At 36.5% G+C, this 23,179-nt stretch overlaps 1 protein-coding gene across 6 annotated transcripts in view; it reads right to left on the reverse strand.

Moving 5' to 3' along the window:
* Positions 1-23,179, reverse strand: part of AGO3 (argonaute RISC catalytic component 3) — a 136,174-nt gene that overhangs the window by 3,878 nt on the left and 109,117 nt on the right. For 4 of the 6 annotated variants that reach the window (XM_027537843.1, XM_027537842.1, XM_027537845.1 and 1 more), the window contains 5 exons: positions 22,130-22,324; positions 21,669-21,803; positions 19,136-19,237; positions 14,967-15,166; positions 12,993-14,391 (listed from right to left, as the gene is read on the reverse strand). In XM_027537843.1, coding sequence (XP_027393644.1) covers positions 14,283-14,391; positions 14,967-15,166; positions 19,136-19,237; positions 21,669-21,803; positions 22,130-22,324 — 741 coding nt within the window. In that variant the 3' untranslated portion in view covers positions 12,993-14,282. Of the gene's footprint in view, positions 1-1,115; positions 14,392-14,966; positions 15,167-19,135; positions 19,238-21,668; positions 21,804-22,129; positions 22,325-23,179 lie in introns of those variants that run through there. The other 2 variants (XM_027537841.1, XM_027537844.1) reach the window with 2 other exon arrangements.

Consider the following 23,179-nt stretch of genomic DNA (forward strand, 5'->3'; position numbering starts at 1 on the left):
TCATTCTTATGGGGATTCCTGCTTGGTTGGAGGCCTCAGGTCCTGCTAGGGTTCCTTTGAGTCAAACATTTGCAGACCGGGCAAAGAGCGATGGGGGCCTGGAGTCAGCTCCATCCGAGGGGGACAGCCACTCCTGAGCTTCCCCTTGCGGCAGCTGTGAAAGGGCTCTGAAGCAATAGTGAAACCGATGAATCGCTTTACGTTTGAAGGGATTTTTACGTGAGATCTTCTGATTTTTTAAATGTTCAGTCAGTTCAGTTCAGTCGCTCAGTCGTGTCCGACTCTTTGCGACCCCATGGACTGCAGCACACCAGGCTTCACTGTCCGTCGCTACCTTTTAAATGTTAGCAACCAATAAAAATATTTTCAACACCGAATAAAAATTATTTGCAGACTGAAACTGGCGGCCAAGTTGAGACCTCTGAGTTTAGTCTGTTAAGTTCAATTATGAAATGAGAAGTGATATAGCTGAGGTCACGCAGCTGTGCAGTCCAGGGTTGTCTTGCGTATCGTACCCGGGCCGCGCACCCACCTCTGGGCCTGTGCAGATTCTCCAACTCATTTCTGTTTCTGCTTCTCCTACCTAGTAAGTCCTCTCACCACTTGGCAGTTTGCAAGCCTGACTTCTTGCTTACTCCTCTGTCCACCCCACCCAGTGTCTGTTATTTAAATAAAGGAAGGAGAGTCTAAGAGACCCAATGTCTTATTTAGATGGGGGAGAGTTTTTTAATTGTATTTTACATCGCTTTATTTCCCCCCTATGGAGCTCCAGGCCCATCAGAGTTGGGTTTTTTTTGACATGCATAACTTCCCTGACCAGGGGTCAAACCTGAGTGCCCCTTGCAGTGGAAGCACAGTCTTAGCCACTGGACCACTGGGAAAGTCCCCAGGGAGAACCTCTTTAAACCCCGAGTTCCATGTGCATGCCCAGCACTGTTAAGTACATTGCAACTCATTGAATATCCCAACAGCCCTATTATTTAGAAACATCAAGGAACTTGTCTAGAATCCAGGACTTTACGATTCTTAAAGCCTAAATTCTTTCTACTCTTTCACACTAACTCCCTTTACCTAAGTCTGAAGTGCAGTAATGATGAACACACACCAACAGAAAGTTTGGAGCAAAGCTTTTCTTTTTATTGCAGTTATTAGTGAAAGTTACACTTCAAACTGATGCTAAGCAACACTAAAACCATTAATATTTTAAAATCAAGGATTAAAAACAAATACAACATAGAACTCTTCCAATACACAGAATGGCAGAAAAAAGGAGTGGTTCTGTCACAGGACACTTTAGTGACAGCTTGGCTCAGAAAGAATTATGACAATTTCTTTAACATAAAATATTGTAAGTGACTGAACTGCTTAAAAAGCGGCTTGAAGCGTCTCAATCTCAACCCTAGGTTTTTTGTAGTAAAGATTTTTGGGGGAACATAATTTAAATACCCCCCAAAGCATTTTTGTTTAAAAACTTTATTTGCCTTCTGCTCGTCTTAATGACATACAGTCTTCAAGGAATTAAAATGAAAACCATCTCCACAGCCTGGCCCCCAAGTACACAGTGATAGGACTCCGCATTTGGTGTTTCTCAGTATACAGTGAGTACACATATATCATAGATTAGCTCCCACCCACCATGTAATCCAATTTCCTCTTAATAGTATGCAGCCGTCAAGTTTAGTATCAGTCAAGATTTTATCTTACAGCATATTAAGAACTCAGACTCACTCCACTGACTCCACTGTTTTAACTAATATGACTGTGTAACCGAACATTAACAAAGGAAGGCTTATAGATAAACATTTTGAAATTCTGCAGTCTCTAAACTACAGTAAATTGTTCTTACTTATGAAAAGCCAACAAAAAAATATAAGGCCAGACTGGGTGTAAGACAGGATAGGGAAGATGAAGAAGGAGGTTTGAGTGTCCATCGTTTTACCATGCTGAAAATTGGTTTCAGTAGAAATATTTGGCAAGAATAGTCAGTGTGGAAAAGGAGGATGGAGAAAGAGGTTACTCTGATTTTATGTAATAATTCAGTTTCAAAACATACTGATATTAACCCCCCCAAATATTTCACATCTGCAGTACAAATAGGCACACACGGTTAAGATGGTTAAAAAGTAAAATTTAAAAGGCTATTTGTCCACCTGCAGGACATCTGCAGAAGGCCCCACCCTTCCCACATGTCCTATATTTACATTTTACTTTTCAGAAAAGCCCCTTTAAAAAGAGCGCTATTTCCTCCTCCATTATTTTGGGTTTTAAAAAAAGCAGCAATTATCTAAAGTGGGAGCAGTTAGCCACGCTTTAGGGGTGTGTATCTGTGTGTAGTATAAATGTTCTCCAGAGTGAGTGGTCAGATTACACTGGAATGGTTATATTACAATTTTAGTCCCCCAAAACATTAAAGAAACACATTTTTTCTATATAAACTTATGTAATACACAGTGTTATAAACATAGAATATTTACACACACACGGACACACACGCCACTGCTTCCCACAGCCTATGAATGCATCCATATAGTCCACAAGAATGATCTTTATTCACAAGATACAGTAATACTTTCATGGGTCTATAACTGAAGACAAATATTAAAGCTACACATTATAGCAAAAACTGTTTAAAAGTATTCCTGAAATATCCAATGTTCTCAGCTATCTCACCCAGCAAGGTGGAGTTTTTTTTGTTCATTTTCCAAGCATGAACCTCCCCAACTTTATCCTATAAAACTAAGGCAGATATCACCCGCGTTAGTGATGAGCTAAAAGCTCAAACTGCCTGCAAGAAGGGGAGATCATCTATAGAAATAAAAAATAAATGTTGAATGCATTCATACCCTGTGTACCTCAAATGCATCCTTTATTTCTTAACAAAACAAACAAGCAAAGGAATTGCTTATACAACCTGTGGTGATGTGCCCTTTGTTTTTTTCCTAGAAACAGGAGCCCCTTACCCCCAGGAAAGTGGGTAAGTCTGTAAAAATGTAAGGTTCTGCCCACAATCCATAAAGATAACTGGGTCAGACACCAACAGGCTGCCTAAAATCACCTGCAGATGCTCCGAACTGAATTTAAATGAAGAAAAAAACCCTTTTAATATGATTTTTTACAGGTACATGGTGATTGGAAAGCAAGGTCAACTCTGTGAAGTGTTAAGTGAAAGAAGCACACTTTCCTTCTTAAAACCTAACCCCGTACTCCAAAAAACGGTACAAAAAGATCTGCAAGAAACAAAGGGATAACAAATGGATAATTATCTGGTTGTGCAACAGCCTCTGATGCCAATCCACAGCAAAAATGCCTGAAGGCAAAAGGCAAAGTTAGTTAAGTTTTGATTATCTGATGGTTTCATCACATTAATCTAACTTGAAATACAATCACAGCTGCCATAGCACCACTAAAAGGAGTTTGGTTTTTGGAGTTGCACTTTTTCCAAAAATGATTATAAAGAAAAATTCAACCTGTGTGATAGCTAGCAGGGGAGAAATGAAACAGGATACGTTTGTAGGCGAACGCCATACCATGATAAAGCCTCCGTTTCTCTTACATTTGTTTGATAAAATGATCCAGGGTGGTAACTAAAGATACTTTCATAGGGGCAAACTGGAAATGAACACTTCATACAACAATATTCTTTTATCTTGAACCTCTGAGTCGCTTTTCTTTTTGGAGAACTCAAGCACTGTCACAATCATCCTAATCTTAGAACTACTTTGTGAGGGAGATGAGGGCAGGTATTATCAATACCATTTTACAAGAGCCTAGACATAAAGAGATTAAGGAAACTGCCTTAAGGACACAGAGCAAATTAGTGGTAGAGCTGACTAAACTCCAAGTCTTAGCTCAAGTTTTAGAGGCCTTTAAGATCCCCTGGGGAAGGGAATGGCTACCCACTCCAGTATTCTCGCCTGGAGAATTCCATGGACAGAGGAGGCTGGTGGGCTACAGTCCATGGGGCTTCAAAGAGTCGGACCTGACTGAGTGACTAATACTTTGACTACCCTCAAAGGCAACAAGCTCTCAACCATCTTTTTCCAGTTGTGATCTTCTAAAAGTTCTGGTATTTGAAACTTATTTTGCTTTCTCCTTTATAGTTCAGGTTTGACTACAAAATGAATTAAAAATTTTAATATGGAACTTTGCACACACTAAGAGGCGTATAGGTGAGAGATCTATCTACAGAACTAAGGTCTGAAATAATATGTAAATTAAGAGGACATAGTAGTCTTAAGTATTCATTTAATACAATTTTTATATATTTAAGGTGACATGTCAGAATCAGTTACAAATCTTCTGATGTTTAAATCAGAGTCTGATTCATTAAAACTAGAAGCTACATTAATTTTCCTTAAGAATATGGGCATCACTGTTGCAAAAAACTGAAATGTTACTTTCAAGAATAATTTTCTCTATTACTTTGCTATAACATCCTATTTCAGGTACATATTCTGTACACATTATCACTCTACAGGTAGCAAAAACCTTTATGGACAGAGAGAATACCTGCAGGACTAACACTTTCAATCTTAATTCTCATTTAACCAAGTTAGGATTTCTCTCTATCATTATTAACTAAAGTTACATTCTAATGATTCTTACTATCTTTTTTCTTTTATCCCTCCCCCTTTTAATAGTGTGTGTGTTTGTGTGTGTCTGTAAGGGGGAGGAGAGAGAAGAACTGCACGACTCATAAATGGCATAAAGCACTGACAACATCCCCAAACAGAATGATGGCACTCAAGTAGATCAAAGAATGGTATGTCAAAGAAAAAACTTTAGAACCCAAACATGAAAACAGTATTCAGAGAGTCTCTCAATCAAGCCATAACTTGTGGTATGTGATCTTTCTTTCCAAAGTATTTTAAAGACACTTACTCAAAGCAGAATTCTATATAAACTGCCTCTAAATCCTTTTTCTTTCTTTTTTAAAGAGGAGAATGGCTGTACTCTGGGCTAAGAAATGAGAAAGCTCCTGGAAAACTTTTTAAGAATCTTACGGGGACAAAGTATTAGATTTTGGTTAGTGCTTGCTAGACCTGATTTCTGAATTAGAAAAACAGCACATGCAGGATCATCATCAACACTATGAGATCATTCCCTTTCTATGAAACAGGGAGATATTCGCAGTTAATCACCACCAGAGATCCAATCCTGTTGCTACCAAAACCAAATGTTTACCTGCTACCAAAGGTTCCTCTTGTTAAACTCCCTGGGATCAAACTGTATCCATTAACCTGGCTGGACTGTTTATGTTAGGCAAAATTCCCTCTTCATCACAGCCTACCAGTGTTTTCCCCAAATCTTTTATCAAAAAATATTTTTTTTTTACAGGAAAGACAACCTTGTCTGGGAAGGTTCTGTTTTGTGTTTTCTATATAAAGGGAAAAGCTGGAGAAGCTTTGTTGATAGCAATTTCGCGGCTCTATTTAAGAAAAATACTTCATTTTAAAATTACAATTCAGAAGCAACGTCTCTGATGAAGACAGATGTACCTTTAGATCTGGGACAACAAACAACATAAAATACAGTTAGTTTACAGTGACACTTTCTTAGGTTCAAATCACAACAGTTCCTCTTTTACAATGTGACTATGAGAAATAGGTAAGTATCAAACAATTTAAGCTTTCTGTCCAAAAGGATTCCAGCAAAGAAACCTTTTCCTTTTCCTCATTTCCCCCCTTACTACATACTCTTACAAACCCACTAGTCCATTTCTTCACAAAGATCTCCTATCACACCTGCAACATTTTTTGTAGAAAAGTTCTCCCTTCTTTGGTTCTAAAAATAAAGGGCCAAATTAAAGGATTTTTGTTTGTCCTTCCAACTAAAGCCATGAAGTAAATAAAGCTGGAAAGTTTTAGGCACTAAATACCAGAGTGATCTCCCTCTCTAGTCTCTGGCACAGCCTTTTAAACTTAAAACATAACACTGTAGATTTGCATATAGTCAATTTTTAGAAATAAAACATCACACAAAAAAGCAAAGTTCTAATGATCGATATTCCTATCTGTTTCCTACTCACATAAGACTATTCATGACAGCTCTAAGAGGTGACTGTAAGCTTGAGCACGTCACCCAGTACTTCAGCATGGTAATTCAGCACTGATGCTGGGTACCCTGATTTATGGAGCCAACCATAAACAGTGAAATAAGCTCTACATGTCAGGTTCCTAAGAGCTTTTGGAAGAAAAAAAGAAAACAAAGGAGGACTTCTTCTTAGAGCTGCCTTAAAAATACTGGCCTACAAGAATTATATGCCTGACAGTCTAGGGCAATGTTGAAGCATAATGAATAAAACTATTAAAATTATGACCACAATAAATATCCTTAAGAGGGGGGCGTATACTTGCAACAAAAACATATCTGACTGCTCAAAACATATTTAGTTTTTTAGTATCAACAAATTCCTATAATCAGAATCAGTTCAGTTCAGTCGCTCTGTCGTGTGTGACTCTTTGCGACCCCATGAACTGCAGCACGCCAGGCCTCCCTGCCCATCACCAACTCCCGAATACCAACCTTCAATTACAACTTGATATCAGGGTAAAGGAAGTAGCTTAGTGTATTATGAATATTTAAAAGCCCACTGAAACTGGCAAAAATGTGGGGGAAAAGTGATATAACTAACATCTACATGAAATCACACGCTGATTCATTTTAAACTGTTTCACACAATATAAAAATAATATTTTTCCGATTATAATTACTTGAAACTTTCTCATTTACCCCTCTCAGTGAAAGAATATAGTACGGCAAAATGTCATACATTAAACCCTGATAAATTAGAATTTAAAGCTCAGAGGGTGGGATCAAGTTTATCTTTTAATCTCTTACAGAAAAAAATTGGCTTACCAAGAAAATTCACTGTGTAAAAATACAATGGAAATGTTTTACCTGTTTAAGAGAATTCACTTTTTTCATGTACTTTTATAAAAAGTTAACGTCAATACAAATAATCTTGATCTCTTCGTCCATGGGGTCACCAAGAGTTGGACACGACTGAGCGACTGAACTAAACTGATTCACTAGGAAACTAAAGTGACTATATTACACTTGAAATTAATATTATATAATACTTTTAACTGTCCTCCAATTAATTCAAATTCATAATTATTACTTAAATGTTTAATTAGCTGAAATACAGTATTAATCAGTCTTTATCTTAAGTTTAGCCACTTAAACTCTGTGAAACAACTTTAAAAGTATGGTAGGGTTAAAACAATTTTAAAAGCACAGTAGGAAAAAATTCAGGGTAGCAAGTCTTCCATATAATATAATTATGGCAGAGGAGGGACACCCCATTTCAAAGTCAATTATCACTGACTTCTGGATCACTTGCTGTTTTCCAGGTCTATAAAAATGGTATCATAATCCTAATGCTGAATGATGTAACCATTTAAGCAGTTCCAACTGTAGCTGAAGTTAGAAAAAGAAGTGTAACAAGCTGGCACCAATCCGCAGATCAGGTGAAATCAATCCAGTCTGTTAGTCAGATACTTAAGGGGAGGAAATCCTATAGGAAAGTTCCACTTCCCCTCCACATTTAGAAATCTGTCTAAAGACTGTCTTTTTTAATGCCCACTATATAAACAACATTAAATATTCTAAGTTAGAAAATAGTGTTAATGGTTTATTGGTAAAAATCCAAACTCTAGAGTTTATGGAATTAGTAGTTTGGTTGGTATGTTAACATTCCATCTTATCTTAGCTGATATTACAAAGAAAGAGGAAAAGCTAGAAATATCTATAAAAATAAAATACCTTAAAACCAATATCTAAGCAAAATATAAAAGTTGTGCACAAATTGTCAATAAATACAAACATCACAATAGAAAAATTAATATTAAAAAAATAAACCCATAATCGCTATTATGACATTATAAAAATGAAGACGTTTACTGTGCATGTGTGTTTGCAGACAGACACAGTACACTCCAAACAATCAATGTAATTTCACTATCATTATTACATAATGCAGCATACAAGGTTACTGAGGTGTGGTGTTCTTTTGTCTGTTTTTTAAGTTTATTCTTTTCTGGAAGAGTGCTCACCAAGTTCACAAGCAAGAACTGGTTAGGTGATCATTTACTGCTGTTTACTACTTCTAGTTCAAGGGAAAACTGCTTCCTGATAGATTACTAACTTTCCAACCAGTAGGAATAATTCTGCTATTATCCTTCCTTTTACTTCTCTCCTCCAAAGCCTGATTTTTACACGTTCAATTTCGAATTAACCGATCGTACAGATGCACTGTCATCATTTCCATCTACGCTAGAAAGAGAGGGAGACGTTTAGAATGTATCTTGCTGCCTGAAAGAGAAAAGATTTCCCTAAAGATAGAGAAATACCATTTTACTTTTCCTATTTCCTTGGTGAGTTGGCTCTATCTTTCTGTGCAGTCTTCTTTAGTAAAGAGTAATTAGAAAAGGCCACCAATAGATATTTACAAAAGGGTCAATATGCTGGAGGGGGAGAGGGTAGCCTATCACATAATTTCTGGCAAGTTACCATTGACTTTGGGGGTTTACTACCGTACTCGTACCCTTGCTAAAAAGTTCAGCAAACTCGCTGTTTTGTGTGCCATATAGATTACCTTCAACACAGCCGAGAACTGAAAGGGTTACTTCTGTTAAAAACTGTGTTTTTAAACCTACAAAATACATTTGGTGAGCATTTACTTAGATACTTTACTTGAATAAAAGCTATATTTGGTTCCCTTGGACCAGATTCAGGACAACAAATAACATTATTTATATGAAACGGTCATACTCTTGGAGTTCTAAAATAATTTATCTTTTAAATTTTTAGCCTCATGCTATTTGAAAAATAAAAGTCTACAGCACCATCTTCTGAAAAGGCACTTTCTAAGAACCGCCTTGCTTTAAAAAATGATTTAAAATTTTAATTCAGCGTCTACCCTGAAGAACATCTTTGCTTTAATGATACCCTAACATAGATACAACATTAGAGTTTGGTTACCTCAGATATTGATTTCAAAAAGGAAGTGAGACCAATGGCTGGATGGATGATTCAACAGCATCTTAATTTTGTCATTCTGTTGGCTACCTGATACTTCAAGAGGGCTTCTCATTGGTAAATCTCAACCCTCCATATGAAATTTATTAACCTTCTATCTTTAATTCAAATTAAAATCTTTACTTTCCATACTTCAAGAGCAAAATATTCTTACAACAATGTAAAAATATAGAGCACTATCTTTGATGGGTAAAGAAAAATAAAATTCAACTAGTAGTAGATAATATTAGCACAAGCTTTGACCACTGTATCTCAGTTAAAAGAAATTATTTTGATCAACATGGAAAACTAGAAACTGAAATGTACCACTTTTAAAAGCAGGAAAAAGTAAAAAATATTTTTCCCTTTGAGGCTATATATATATATATATATAGAGAGAGAGAGAGAGAGAGAGAGAGAGACTGAATTTTTCTTCCTGTGAATCAGCTTAGGTTTCACTAATCACAGTATCATTTCTAGTATTGCCACTGATCACAAATGTTCTTAGTATATGTAGGAATTTTTTTAAATGATTTTTTTGGAGAAAATTCTCACTTTCCCATCTATGTACTGATTTTACACATTATTCTTTGCTTTTTGACTCCTACAGAAGCACAAAGTGCTTTATATGATCAAGTGAGAGGAGAAAAGGAAAATACAGACAGCCTCTAGAGTCAGGGTTATACTACCACTCACAAAGGTCTCACCTGGTATAAAGTCTCGCAAGTATTATTATTGAAGCTTTAGGATATCCATGAATTCTCAAAAAGAATGAAAAGGATTAAAAAAGCCAAAATAAAGATACCATTCCAGTGGTGTCTTTTTACAGCTTGACTGGATAACTCACAAAAGATAATTTAAGTAGCAAGTTACTGTTAGTGGCAACTTGTCTTTAAAAAGTATTCAACAGGAAAACATCTAAGAGGATGAATTAAAACAACTATTTAAACCAGGTTAAATGATACTGAATAAAATTTACGCAGACCTGTCAGTTAAGCCTCTTGGAAAAACATCACTATCAAGTTTTAATAGCAAGACTACAAAATATTCTAGCTGTATCCAAGTGGCTAAGCTTCATGAATTTCATAAAAATCACTACCTATGGTAAATTCATATTGGCCTCTGAATCAAATACCCACAAAATTTCTTGGATAAGAATCTCTAATTCCTAGTCTATAATTCATCAGAAATAGATCCTTCAGATTTATTACTGGCATTCTGAGTGTTCACCTTTTCCTTAAACATTGAGATCCTCTGCCAATCATTTCTAAGGAACGGCAACTCAGCTTTTATTCTCCTAGACATAGCTTAAGTCTGTCATGACTAAGCCTGTGATGAGGTCTGTCATACTAAAATCCATTAGAGAATATGTAAGTAAACTTTAGGCAGTGGTGGGTCATTAGAGAACCTATTATAGTTTGGAAAACTAGTATAGGTGTTTAGAAGGCTAGGAGTCTCCATGCTAGAAGGAAGAGATGAATCTTTATCAAGTGCCTTCTAAAACACCCAGTATACTCCTACTAGAATCCCACCTAGACCCTCTTCAAGGAAGATAAATAAATTAATAGGTTATAACCAGGAAGATTTTCATAGACAAATACTTTTTCTGAGAAATGTGTTAAAAGGTAAATATTAAGAAAAAAATAAAGGGCATCTGTATGTCTGTGAAAATAAGCCAAAAACCAGTACTAAGGAGGCTGAGGTACCCTTTTTCAAAACTCTTAAAGTAAAAATCCACATTTCTAAAACAAAGAAAGAGTGTCCTGACATTAAATTGAACCTAAATTGGCAGCACCCTTTGTTATCTTGATATTTCATGTTCTTAAATCTTATTTAGGAAAAAAAAAAAAAGTTTAACACCAGCCTTGAATCCTGCTCATCTCCTTACTGTTTAGTGCAGTAACTGTCAGACTCTACTTCATTAAATAAATATAGCAGCTACAGTATTATAAATGCATGGTCCTCAATGCCATTAACTTGATACTGTAATATGAAACATGTATCAGCACTTTACATATTTGCCATCCAGAATATACATTAAGCTCCCAATTCTTCTTCACATGAAAATCTATTATACCAGTTGCTGGGACTGACATTTTAAAGTCACTCATATATCACAGAAAACAGCAGAGAGAAATTTAGCATTCACCGTATGTATAGTTAGTGAGCAAGGGCAGGAACAGAAAGGTCACTGTTGAGTTTCATGACCATTTAAACTCAAAACAATCTTTTTTTCCTCCTTTTTTTAAATAAAAAAGATCAGTGATTCTACACCAGAAGTACAATAACAATTAAAACAAATTTCAAAAAATATGTGCCATTTAGTCTTTTATCTTAAAATTCTAAGCACAAAGTTTCTTATAATTAAGTTTGATACACCAATTTGTTAGTAAGCAAAATAGAAATATACTATACATATTCTTTCAAGTTAACCAACTTTAAACTAGCAATGTTGAAACTCTAAGAGCACCCTTTATAAAGAACTCATTTCAAAGGTAAAGCTTTATGTTAAAAAAAATTTTTTTTCCTCTGTAAAAGTCCTTCTAAATAGATTTAAATTGTGGGCTTTACTTTAGCACATGTGAGATTAGGTGACTGAAATTAGGTAAACCAGGTAAACAGGGGGAAATTATCTACAGTTCTTCCCTAGGCCCTAAAGTCTCCCACATGAATCTGTGAAACTCCCACTGATAAAGAAGATGCTTTACTCATACTGAGCAAACATACGCCATCAGGTTTTACCATCTAAGATACACTATTTCCTTCTCCTGTCTATGTTCTGGATTATATTCAGTGAAACTTCAATGTAAAAAAAAAAATACAACCGTTATAGACATTTTTTGGAGGAGGAGAGGCGGTTGGGAGAAAAATGTATATACTACACAAACATCACCTTATGTAAAGAGCTTTGAAACAGTGTTGTAAATTGCATCTCAGCAACTTCAATATAATAAACATACAAAATACAGTACTTTCTTAATTTTCTGGCAGGGGGACAAAAGATTTCATACCTGTTGGAGGACGTGGGCTCAGATTTTAGGCTCAAAATACAGTAAATTGGCATTACATGGATAACAGGTAAGAGAGAAACTAAAGAGCTAATCCATTTGTTTTCATGTGCAGATGGAATTCTGAAAGGTTAACAATGCCCACTGGAAACAATCTGTAATATCTACACTCTGAACCAGTGCAAAAAAAAAAAAAAAAAATTTGCAATTTTCATGAGTTACAAAGTGCAAAGCTCCCTTGAATCCAAGGTTACTGATAAACTCGGTTTTGACAGCTTTATAGTATTTTTTACTATCTTAAAGTGAAGTTAATAAAAACAAAAGTTCTGCAAAAAAGTTTTTCAACATTTCAGTGATTTAACTCATTTCAAATGATAACTTCCTTTGTCACCATCTCCCTAATTTTAAAAGGAAAGTTACACTAGTGATGAATTAGCAAATAAAGTTTTAAAAATATCATTTTATATTTTCCTGACACATTTTAGTAAATGAAAACTGGCAGCTTACCAGTATGATTCTTCAATAAACACGAGCTCTTTTCAAAAATTTAAATGTCTTCTATATCTTAAGCTAGTCATTGTCATTAATTAAATCAAAGTTCTTCAACTTTAATATTCAAGGTCAAGACTCATTTAGGAAATTTAGCTTCCTTCATTTTCATAATGATTTTTATAAGACATGATTTAAACTTGAAAATTATAAAACTTTCCTTCTGAAATTAAGGCTATATTACTTTGCCCTTTTAAAATTATGGAGGTGCCTGTTTCTCCCATGATTTGTGGTAAAGATGTAAAACAGACACAGCTTTCTTTTTAAAACTGCTTATTGCACTAAAAGAGAGCAAAAACAAATTGTCAGTTCTTAAAATAAACATGATTATATTTCTATAAAAGATGTTGCCAATTCAATTTTATAATTATTAAAGCACTATTCTAATAAATATAAAAGAAAAGGAAGCTATACTTCAACACACATACATATATGTTTATATATACAACACATATATATAAAAATATATATATGAAAATCACATTAAGGTATGAGAGGCAGCAAGTAAACTAGCAAAAAAAAATTAAAAGAAACCTCAACAACCCTTCTCTCTACCCAATTTCAGAGACCTCAACCCTACACGATTCCAATCATGTAAAACATTTACCCTTTATAAAAGCTTTAAGGAATTTCCATGTATAACACATAGAAACAGAAGACTTTAGAATAGTAGCATCAGTTATAGAGAGAGTTACAACTTTTGACAAGTTTTCTTTTTTAATAGCAGCTTGAACAAATTCACTAAAGAAAAAGAATGGTTTAGGTGCTACTGCTTATGTACACATTGCACAAATGGCAAATGTAAGCTGAGGGCTGGAGGGGGCAGACATTCGCTCTCACAAAACCATATTTTATATATATATGTATATATAAAATAATTTTGTTTCTTAGGAAAGCAATACCAAGAGTTGAGGACTCAAAATTGTGTATGAGACAAGAGATAGGAGTAGGGTGTGCAAAATAAAAATCTAGTTTGCCATGCTTCATATTCAAATGAACCAGATACATGAATATTTGAATGTCACTGGTAGCATCAGGGGAAAAAAATGTAGGTGAAGAAGGCAAGGGAGGTAGAGAGAAAAATGAAAGTGGCGGTGGGAGAATAATAAAAGGGAAAGACGGTTCCCCGACGGAATGAACTATAAAATATATACAGGGATACATATATATCTACTATCAGTGTAGATCCAGATATATATGCATATGCAGTATGCATGTATATATGTAAAATATACAGATAACTTTTACAAGAATACATGAATGCACATTAATTTTTTTGCACACATCATTGTGAACAATCACTTTGATTATTCATATAGGTGTAGTTTTAAAAAAAAAAAAAACCTTCATTTACTTTTTCTTTACTTTTTTTTTTTTTTGCAAAGAGTTGTGCTGCCAAGCAACTTGAGGTAAAGGCATTAAAAGGGTTAGACTACAAGAAAGTGAAAACAAAACAACCGCGATACTTCCTACAGGAGACCGCACAAAAAAGCAGTTGGCTGGTTTCATATTGCATAATGGTGCTGTGTTCCTTGATGAAGTAAACAATCTTCCTGTATCAACATAAAATCAGACCCTGGCCCCCACACAGTGTTGGTTTCTGTATGGCTGGAGGCATCCTCACCCAGCTGACTCCACTGGAAACATAAGTTGTATGTCGATTCATCTTCCAGTTCTTCCTCTCAGAGAATATTCTTAGACTTTTTAAGCAAAGTACATTGTGCGTAAGGTATCTTGGTGAATCTGTACAGCCTTGGCAAGAGCTTGTGGATCTCGTCCATTGCTCTGTCCTGAAACGTGACTTCCTTCAGCACTGTAAGAAAAGTGGCAATGAGCACAAAACCAAACCCTATTCTGATGTAATAATTCTGAAGAATATTATTTGTAGAAAAATTTTTAAAATTAAAAACAAAGAGACCAGTGTAATGAACCCTGACATGTCTGTCATCTAGTTTCAATAATTATGAACTCAACGCCAATTCTGTTTTACTTTTCTCACCCCCCCAGGATTATTTAGAAGCAAATCCAAGACATCCTACGATTCTGTCTGAATGTATCACTTTTATTACTGATAATCTCTCCCCTGAACTAATGGTAAAGCAACAAAATCACTACATCACGCTATTACTAATAAGCCTAGACTGTACATCTAAATAGGAACCCTCACCTTGGACAATTAGTTCTATCAGTGCTTTTTATTTGGCTCACTGACTCTTTTAATAGCCTGTGGAATGTTAATTCTCAGTGGCAGTACTTTATGGCAAATAGAGAGGCACATATATGCTCACTTACACATAAATACTTAAAAAGACATTTCCCAAGAAAATCCTAACACACAGCGTATTTGGATTTGGGTGAGAATCTGTGCTTGTTACGCGTCTGTATTACCTGTCATGTTCTTTGTCCACGAGATGATATCTGGCTCTAAACGCCACCAGGTGAGCATAATACGCTGGTGCAGGTATAGAAACAGAGCGTGTACAGCGCACGTAAGTGTGGCAGAGCTGGTAAGTTAGCAGCTGAAGTTCATCTGCAGTAAAGCAGTTATCATCCCATAAAACATGATAGTGTGAAGGTCGGCTGGTACCCTAAGGAGGCAATGGAATATTCTGCTGATGTCTAAACTTCTAAATAAATATTTACCACATCTTTGTACATTAACAAAATACATCTTAGTTTAATAATCCAGTGGCGGGGGGGGGGAACCACAAAATTTAGCTGATTCTGGGTATGTATCCAAAAGAAGTAAAAACAGGGACTCAAACAGATGTTTGCACACCTGGGTTCAAAGCAGCATAATTCTCAATAGCAGGAGGTGGACACAATTCAAGTATCCACTGATGGCTGAATGTATAATAAAGGGCAGTGTGTGTGTGTACGAGTGTGTGTGTATGTATATAATGGAATACTATTCAGTCTGAAAAAGGAAGAAAAATCTGCCACATACTGTAACATGGATGAAACCTGATGTTTCCAAGGCACAGTCCTTTATATTTGTGATAAAGGTCAACTTTTCTGTTTCTAAAGCTTATGTTCTTAACATGCGTGTATGTATGCTCAGTCCTGTCCCATTCTTTGTGACCCCAATGATGCACCAGACTCCTCTGTCCATGGGATTTTCCAGGCAAGAATACTGGAATGGGTTGCCATTTCCTTCTCCAGGGGACTCTTCCTGATCCAGGGATTGAACCAGCATCTCTTGTGTCTCCTGCACTGGTAGGCGAATTCTTAACCACTGTGCCACCTGGGAAGCCTTAAACTTTCATGATGTTATGCTAAAACGAGTCACAAAAGTACAAATATTGTACAATTCATTTATATGAGGTAACTGAAATAGTGAAATTCACAGGAGGCAGAAAGTAGAATGGTGATCGCCATGGGTTGGAGGGAGGCGGGAATGGGGAAAAGTGAAAGTGAAAGTCGCTCAGTCCTGTCTGACTCTTTGCGACCCCATGGACCATACAGTCCATGGAATTCTCCAGTAGAATTCCACTATGGAGTGGGTAGCCTTTCCATTCTCAGGGGTTTTTCCAACCCAGGGATTGAAGCCACGTCTCCCACATTGCAGGTGGATTCTTTACCAGTTGAGCCACCAGGGAAGCCCAAGAATACTGGAGTGGGTAGCCTATCCCTTCTCCAGTGGATGTTCCCGACTCAGGAATCGAACCAGGGTGTCCTACATTGCAGGTGGATTCTTTACCAGCTGAGCTACAGGGAGTTAGTATTTAATGAGAACAGAGTGTCTGGAAAGATGAGAAAGTTCCTGAGACAGAAGGTGGTATGACTGGACAATCATGTGAATTACTTAATGCCACAGAACTATACACTTGAAAAACAGCTACAATGGTACATTGTATGTTACGTGTTTTTTAAAACCCAGAACATTTAACTGAGTGCCTATATATTAGTTACTATGCTACAGACTGTGAATTGCAAAGAAAAATAAAGCAAAGCCAAAAGTTTGTCCTCTCTTGGAAAACGTAATTCAGTAGAAGAGTAAAGGAAACAGAGCATCTACAATTATAGAACAACCAATAAGTGGTTACAGTATTACTGGTACTTAGTCCTGTATAAGAATACCAAAGGAAGTAACTATGAGAGTGAGCCCTGAGGGTTCTTCACCAAGAGAGGAATGAGGGATATTTGGCCTTTTGGGGGTGGGTGGGGTGAGCAGACACTAGAGAGAGTGAATGGCCTTAACAAAACACAGGGGGCATAAAACTCCATGGTAGATTTAGGGAACAGTTAATCGACTAAGATGAAGAGAATATGGAGCCTATGGAGAAAAAAATGAAATTGAAATGAACATATGGAATGAGACTGAATGATATGCTTAGGAATTTGAACTTTTATCTGTAGGCAGCAGGGAAAGCACTGCACAGCTTTGTTTAACAGTAAAGATTTTAGGTGTGGTAAGAATGGGGGTTAATGTAGTATCAATAATGTCAGTAGTAATATGGAGGATGGGTTAGAAACAGAATCATGATGGAGCAGAAAATAGAAAATCTGCATAGATTGATTACTAGTGATTGAATCAAATTGATTTTGATGATGGGTAATCAAAAATCTCTCAACAAATAAAAGTCCAGGACGAGATAGTGTTCCTGGTGAATTTTACTAAACATTCAAGGAAGAATTAACACCAATCCTCCTCAAACTTCCAAAAAATAAAAGAGGAGGAAACTCTTCTAAACTCATTTTACAGGGTTAGCTGGCATCACCCTTCTACCAAAACCAGACAAGGACGTCTCAAGAAAAGAATTACAAGTCAATATCCCTGATGAACACAGACACAAAAATCCTCAACAAAATATTAGCAAATCAAATTCAACAGTACATTAAAAGGATCATAAACCATGACTGAAAGTGAAAGTCACTCAGTTGTGTTCAACTCTTTGCTACCCTGTGGACTGCAGCCTGCCAAGCTCCTCTGTCCATGGAACTCTCCAGGCAAGAATACTGAAGTGGGTAGCTGTTCGCTTCTCCAGGGGATCTCCCCAGCCCAGGGACTGAACCTAGGTCTCCCACACTGTGGGCAGGGTTCTTACAGTCTGAGTCACCAGGGAAGCCCAGATTTATTCTAGGTTGTGAGGATGGGTCAGTATCTGCAAATCAGTCAATGTGATTTGACCACATTAACAAAATTAAGGATAAAAGTCATATGATCATTTCAATAGAAGCAGAAAATGCATTGGACAAAATTCAACACCCATTTATAATGAAAACTCTCAACAATGTGGGTATGGAGGGAACATACTTCCTTTTTTTCATGGACATGCTTTGCAGCATGGGGGCCTTACTTCCCCAACCAGGGATCAGATCTGTACCCACTGCAGTGGAAGCATGGAATCTTAACCACTGGACTGCCAAGGAAGTCCCAAGACTTCTCTTTTTGATTTCAGAGAAGTTTGAAATTATAATAAATCTGGGAAGACATGTAAAGAATGGTCTTTGGTCCCTGTGAAATATTCCTGGTTATTTGCTGACTAGAGTTAATTTTCAATTTGGTGTACCCCCAAAATACTGGTCCCTAAAGTTTCTGGTTAAATACATTGGAGAAATAGTCCTGTCTTGAAAATTTATAATAACCATTTGCATGTGAATAGCATCCAAAAGTTCTAAAGTAAAAAAAAAACAAAACAAAAAAACCCCACCTGTTTAATCAGCATTTCTAAAATTTACATGAACAGAGAATCTTTTTCTCCCCTCTGTTATATTTATTAAGAAGTTATAGCAGTAGTGTTCAGATACATGGAGGAAAACATTATGTACTCAAATGATACAGATTTTAACTCAGAAGGTACTTTTAACTTTGTTTTGTTGACTGTTACCACCCACCATAAAAATGTACCACACTGATTGTAAAGAGGAGCAGATGTAAGAACATATATAAATGAACGGGACAGTAATTTTAAAGCCCTAAGAGTGAAACCGGGGTTAGTGTATGTGGAACATATAAAGCTTTAAGATATACAGTTAGGTGCACCTTCCTGAAGTTTCTATTTTAATCAATAGCAAGTAAACTAACATAGTTTAGGGCTACAGATGTCTCTCAGACATCACGGGAATGTGGATTCACTCTCCGTTGCTGAGCAGTTTGAGAAGCACTGAATTACAGCTTATGTGCTACTAAGTATAGCTAACAAATTGACAAAAAGATTTTCTGAAAATAAAAGACTTAAAAAGTTATGTAACAAACTTAAAGTTTGTAATTCTACAACTAAACTCTCTCACATGCTCAATATCTGCCAATAAATGAAGAAGTTTTCTATGAAGTATTATTATCAAAAAGAATATATCAAAGGAACAGTCAGGTTACATTAAATTGAAGATCCAGTTTCGGGAGACGACTTCCATTAAACTACTTATATTCTGGTATTTTCATAGAAATAAGTCCTTCTCAATGTGAAAAAGGGGATACGATTTAGTTACTGAGAGTTTCATCTAACTTCAGACGGAAACAATCTGAAGTGTGGAAAAGAATATTTCTTTCTCCTTTTTCTGAGATGCAGAAGAATGGAAGTTCTTGAATTACTTCACCCAAAGTCTGGGCTTACCTGTATCCCAGCATGACTACAGAGGTAAAAATCAAACTCATACGGGTGGGTAATGTCTGTGTCCACCGTCGTTCCAGCCGGGATGTTGCCACTTCTTCCGACCTAGATTCATTTGGTCAAAATTTAAACAAACAAGTCAAAGGTAAAGAATGTATCTGAAAGCACTTGTAAAAAGATATAAATACACAGGCTGATCCCATGCTTCACTACTTCCAGCCTGAAATAATACTTGAGAAGGTATTAAGAGCAGACCTCATTCTAGTCCTAGTTCCTATTCTTAAAAGTTGCTAAAAGTAAGAGCTGATCAACAATGTTTTATTCATCTCCATGGATGCTTAGCTGGTAGTTGATCCCAATATGGGCTGAACACTTAAAAAAATTGTTTTAGGAAGTAACTTTAAGTGCTCCAATTTATAACATCCGTGCATGGCAGGTTCTCTGAATATGTAATTCTTATGAAAATTAGCATTTTTCTCAGAGAATCCTATATTTTTAGAGTGAAAGGATGCTGACAACAACATAAGTAAGCTAGAGTCACCATTTGGTAGCTATTTATATGTCAGGATTTTACATACATTATTTCTAATTCTGATAATCCTGCAAGTTAAGCATTCCCATTTTGGGGCAAACTATGGCTCAGGAATATAAAATAACTTGCCCAGTAGCATACAGTAAAGGCCAGGACAGTCAAACATGGAAATGATTACAAAGGCCTTATTTCTTTTATTTCATATTAGCAGGTTCAACATCTTATAAGGAAATAGACACCATGATTGTCTCTAAGTAATACATGATGTGAACGAAACAGGTAGAAGTTCCTGATAATGACAGGCTCCTAACAAAACAATTTAAAATGCATATATATACTTACCTCTAGCTCCTTATCCCTAACACATTTAAAATCATTAATTATAAGTCGAGGTTTATAAGGCTAACAAATCAGAAACTATCCTACTGACTCAGATATTCTTTCTGCCATGTGAGGGCCCACCACCAGGTGCGGGCTTCAGTTACAGCCTTGCAGGGCAGCCAGCTAGCCTTCCCCAAGTCACAAAACAAAGAAAATAGTTCACAGTCTTACTAAATTACGCCTATTCTTAACACCCAGATCTCCTTATTAACACATATAAACAGTTTCACTCTGTTTACAGGGGCAGCAGAATGCCTGGGATCATATCACAGCGCCACCGAGTTTCTAGTCATGAGATCTAGGACACAGTGCTTTCCTTGCTGTGCCTATTTCCTCATTTATAATGATCTCTCATCTATTATGATTAGGAGGTATTGAGAGCAAAGGTGAAAGAGAAGCAAATAAATGAAGGAAAGGCACAATTAAACACCAGTTGCAAGAAATCATTAAATCTAACTTAGATTTTCCTAATCCAACTTCTGAAGAAAGCTTTGGTTTCCTAGGTATAGAAATGTAGCTAGTAATTTGGGGCAAAGGACTTTAACAACACGGAGGCCAGAATAAAACTACCATTACTGCTATGAGAGGTGTGGCAAAGGACAGTAGTAAAAGCACCCTGGAGCCAGACTGCCTAATAAGCTTGCCTAATTCGAGTCCCAGCTCTGCCCAGTACTAGCTTTGTAACCTTGGGAGGTTATTTAACTTCCATGTGGCAGAGTTTCCTCCTGTGAAAACTGGGGATAATAATAATAAAGTTCCTCATAGTGTTGTTTGTGAGGACTAAATGAGTTAAACTTATAAAGAAGACCCAGAACAGTGCCTGTCATCATGCCCTCTTTCTCTATCACAACAACCATTACCACCATCCTACAACTAGTTAACTTCCACCGAGTGCTCAGCGTGTGCTAAGCACCGTTCTAAGTATATTAACATGTTTTAATTTTAAAAAATTATTTCAAAAACCCAAAATAATGCAAATATTAATGCTATCCAAACCTTGTTTAGAAAAAAAAAACAGGCACAGAGATTTTAAGTTATTTGCCCGAAGTTATACAACAAGTGCAATCAAAGACCAGGTATCAAAATATATACCAAATACAAGACACACTCCTCTCTTTCTCAGTCTTTTCTAATGATCCCCCTTCCCAAGAGGACACTAACCCTTGCAATCCTCAGATTTCTCTGCTCTAAGGTTCGCAAGATGGAGGCAAAACACTGGAAATGAGTTAGCTTGCATGAATTTTCACTAATCACTCTATGATGTCCCTCATTTGTAAAATTAATTTTTACAAGAGATTTTGAAACTAGGACGTAACTTTTTTCTTCTGAACACTGAAGGAAAATATGAATAAAAAGAATAATTTAAAAACTCTAAATTTCTTCACAACAACAAAAAAGTATAACGGGATTCTGAACATCTGGAGTGCTCCCAGAAATTCTAGGAGGTTAAAAAAATTATCCTGTTTTGATGCCTCTATACTCATAATCAAGCTGTTTTGTTGTAACCTACTACCATATGTTAGAAATCCTGCTGTTGGCAGAGAGCCTTTGTTAAGTGCTCTATGAACCATATGATATAACCTTTGCTTGGGACAATAAGTGTTACAACAGATGCAAGATTACCCTTTCAGTTCTATCAGCACAAAACAGTCGAGTGTGGTGTCTCTTCTGAACTACAATGTAGGTTATTCCAGGTTGATAGTCTTTCTCCAAACTGATGCAGGCTTCTCGAATTGCTAGGAGTTCGTAATATAATACCTAGAGAAGATTAAATGGGAAGATTTGATAGAATCAGTTCTATACATACTTCAAAGTAAGATACTGATTTACACTCAGTTTAACTCATTACTTTATAGCTAACTATACTTCTCTATTTTATCCTGACTAATACCAGAGCATGGTCTTAGTGATCAAGGTTTACACATCCACAATAAACACTTTAAAAGGGAAAATCTAAGGAAGGGTCAAAATTTGACTGTAGGGGCTCTCAACTTAATTAAAGCTTCTAACTTCAGAACTAGACACCACATTATAAATACAGTACCTGATATAACCATAGTACGGGAGAATCCCGGGCAACCAACCTGCCTGAACTGCCCCTCTGAAACACCATCCCGATAGAAGATGATACGAGTAGGCTTGAACCGAGTTGACTTATAAAACTGAATGAGAAGTTCTCGGACCATGGAGGCGAGGTCCTGGATGATCTCCTGTCGGGGTCTCTGAACTCTTACAGTAGCACAGTATCTGCTTGGGTGGGCATCCATACTACCTACAACCTAGGTTGGAAGAAGTAAAGAAAAAAAAATAGAAATTAAGGTAATCAAAAGTGTATCAGTATGAATTTTACCATAAAAAATTGGAAAAAAAAATACCTAGATTTCATTTAAATGTGTATTTTACTATAACCTTAACAATCACTGTTCATTTTGAAAGTAATGAAAACAGACAATTCCAGTGACGAACAGAATAAGTGAAGAACAGAATAAAAGACCCAGTCTAGGGTCAAAAACTATTTTCCTCTAAGTAGGCTGTACTTTACATTTAACAATTTGATTCTAATTTACAGATGTTGCTGGTAAACCTAAATACTGGTAAAGATAGACAAAAAGATGTATATAAAAAGAACAAGAGGAAGAAGAAAAGTAAAAAAGAGGATCCATTCAAACACCTGTGCTTCCCTGATAGCTCAGTTGGTAAAGAACCCTCCTACAATGCAGGAGACCCAGGTTTGATCCCTGGATGGGGACGATCCCCTGGAGAAGGAAATGGCAACCCATTCCAGTATTCTTGCCTAGAAAATTTCATGGACAGAGAAGCCTGGCAGGCTATAGTCCATGGGGTCTCCAAGAGTCAAACACGATTTAACAACTAAATCACTACCATTCAAACACCTGATTTCTCTTACAGTTTAGCAAACCACCCCAGAAGTCATACTCAGAAGATTCTGGCATCCTCTTCTGGGGGCTTCCCTGATAGCTCAGTTGATAAAGAATCTGCCTGCAATGCAGGAGACCCTGGTTCAATTCTCGGTCGGGAAGATCCCCTGAAGAAGGGTAGGCTAGCCATTCCAGCATTCTTGGGCTTCCCTGGTGGCTCAGCTGGTAAAGAATCCACCGGCAATGTGGGAGACC

This window comes from Bos indicus x Bos taurus, chromosome 3, assembly GCF_003369695.1.
Source record: "Bos indicus x Bos taurus breed Angus x Brahman F1 hybrid chromosome 3, Bos_hybrid_MaternalHap_v2.0, whole genome shotgun sequence".
In the NCBI taxonomy this organism is placed as follows: domain Eukaryota; kingdom Metazoa; phylum Chordata; class Mammalia; order Artiodactyla; family Bovidae; genus Bos; species Bos indicus x Bos taurus.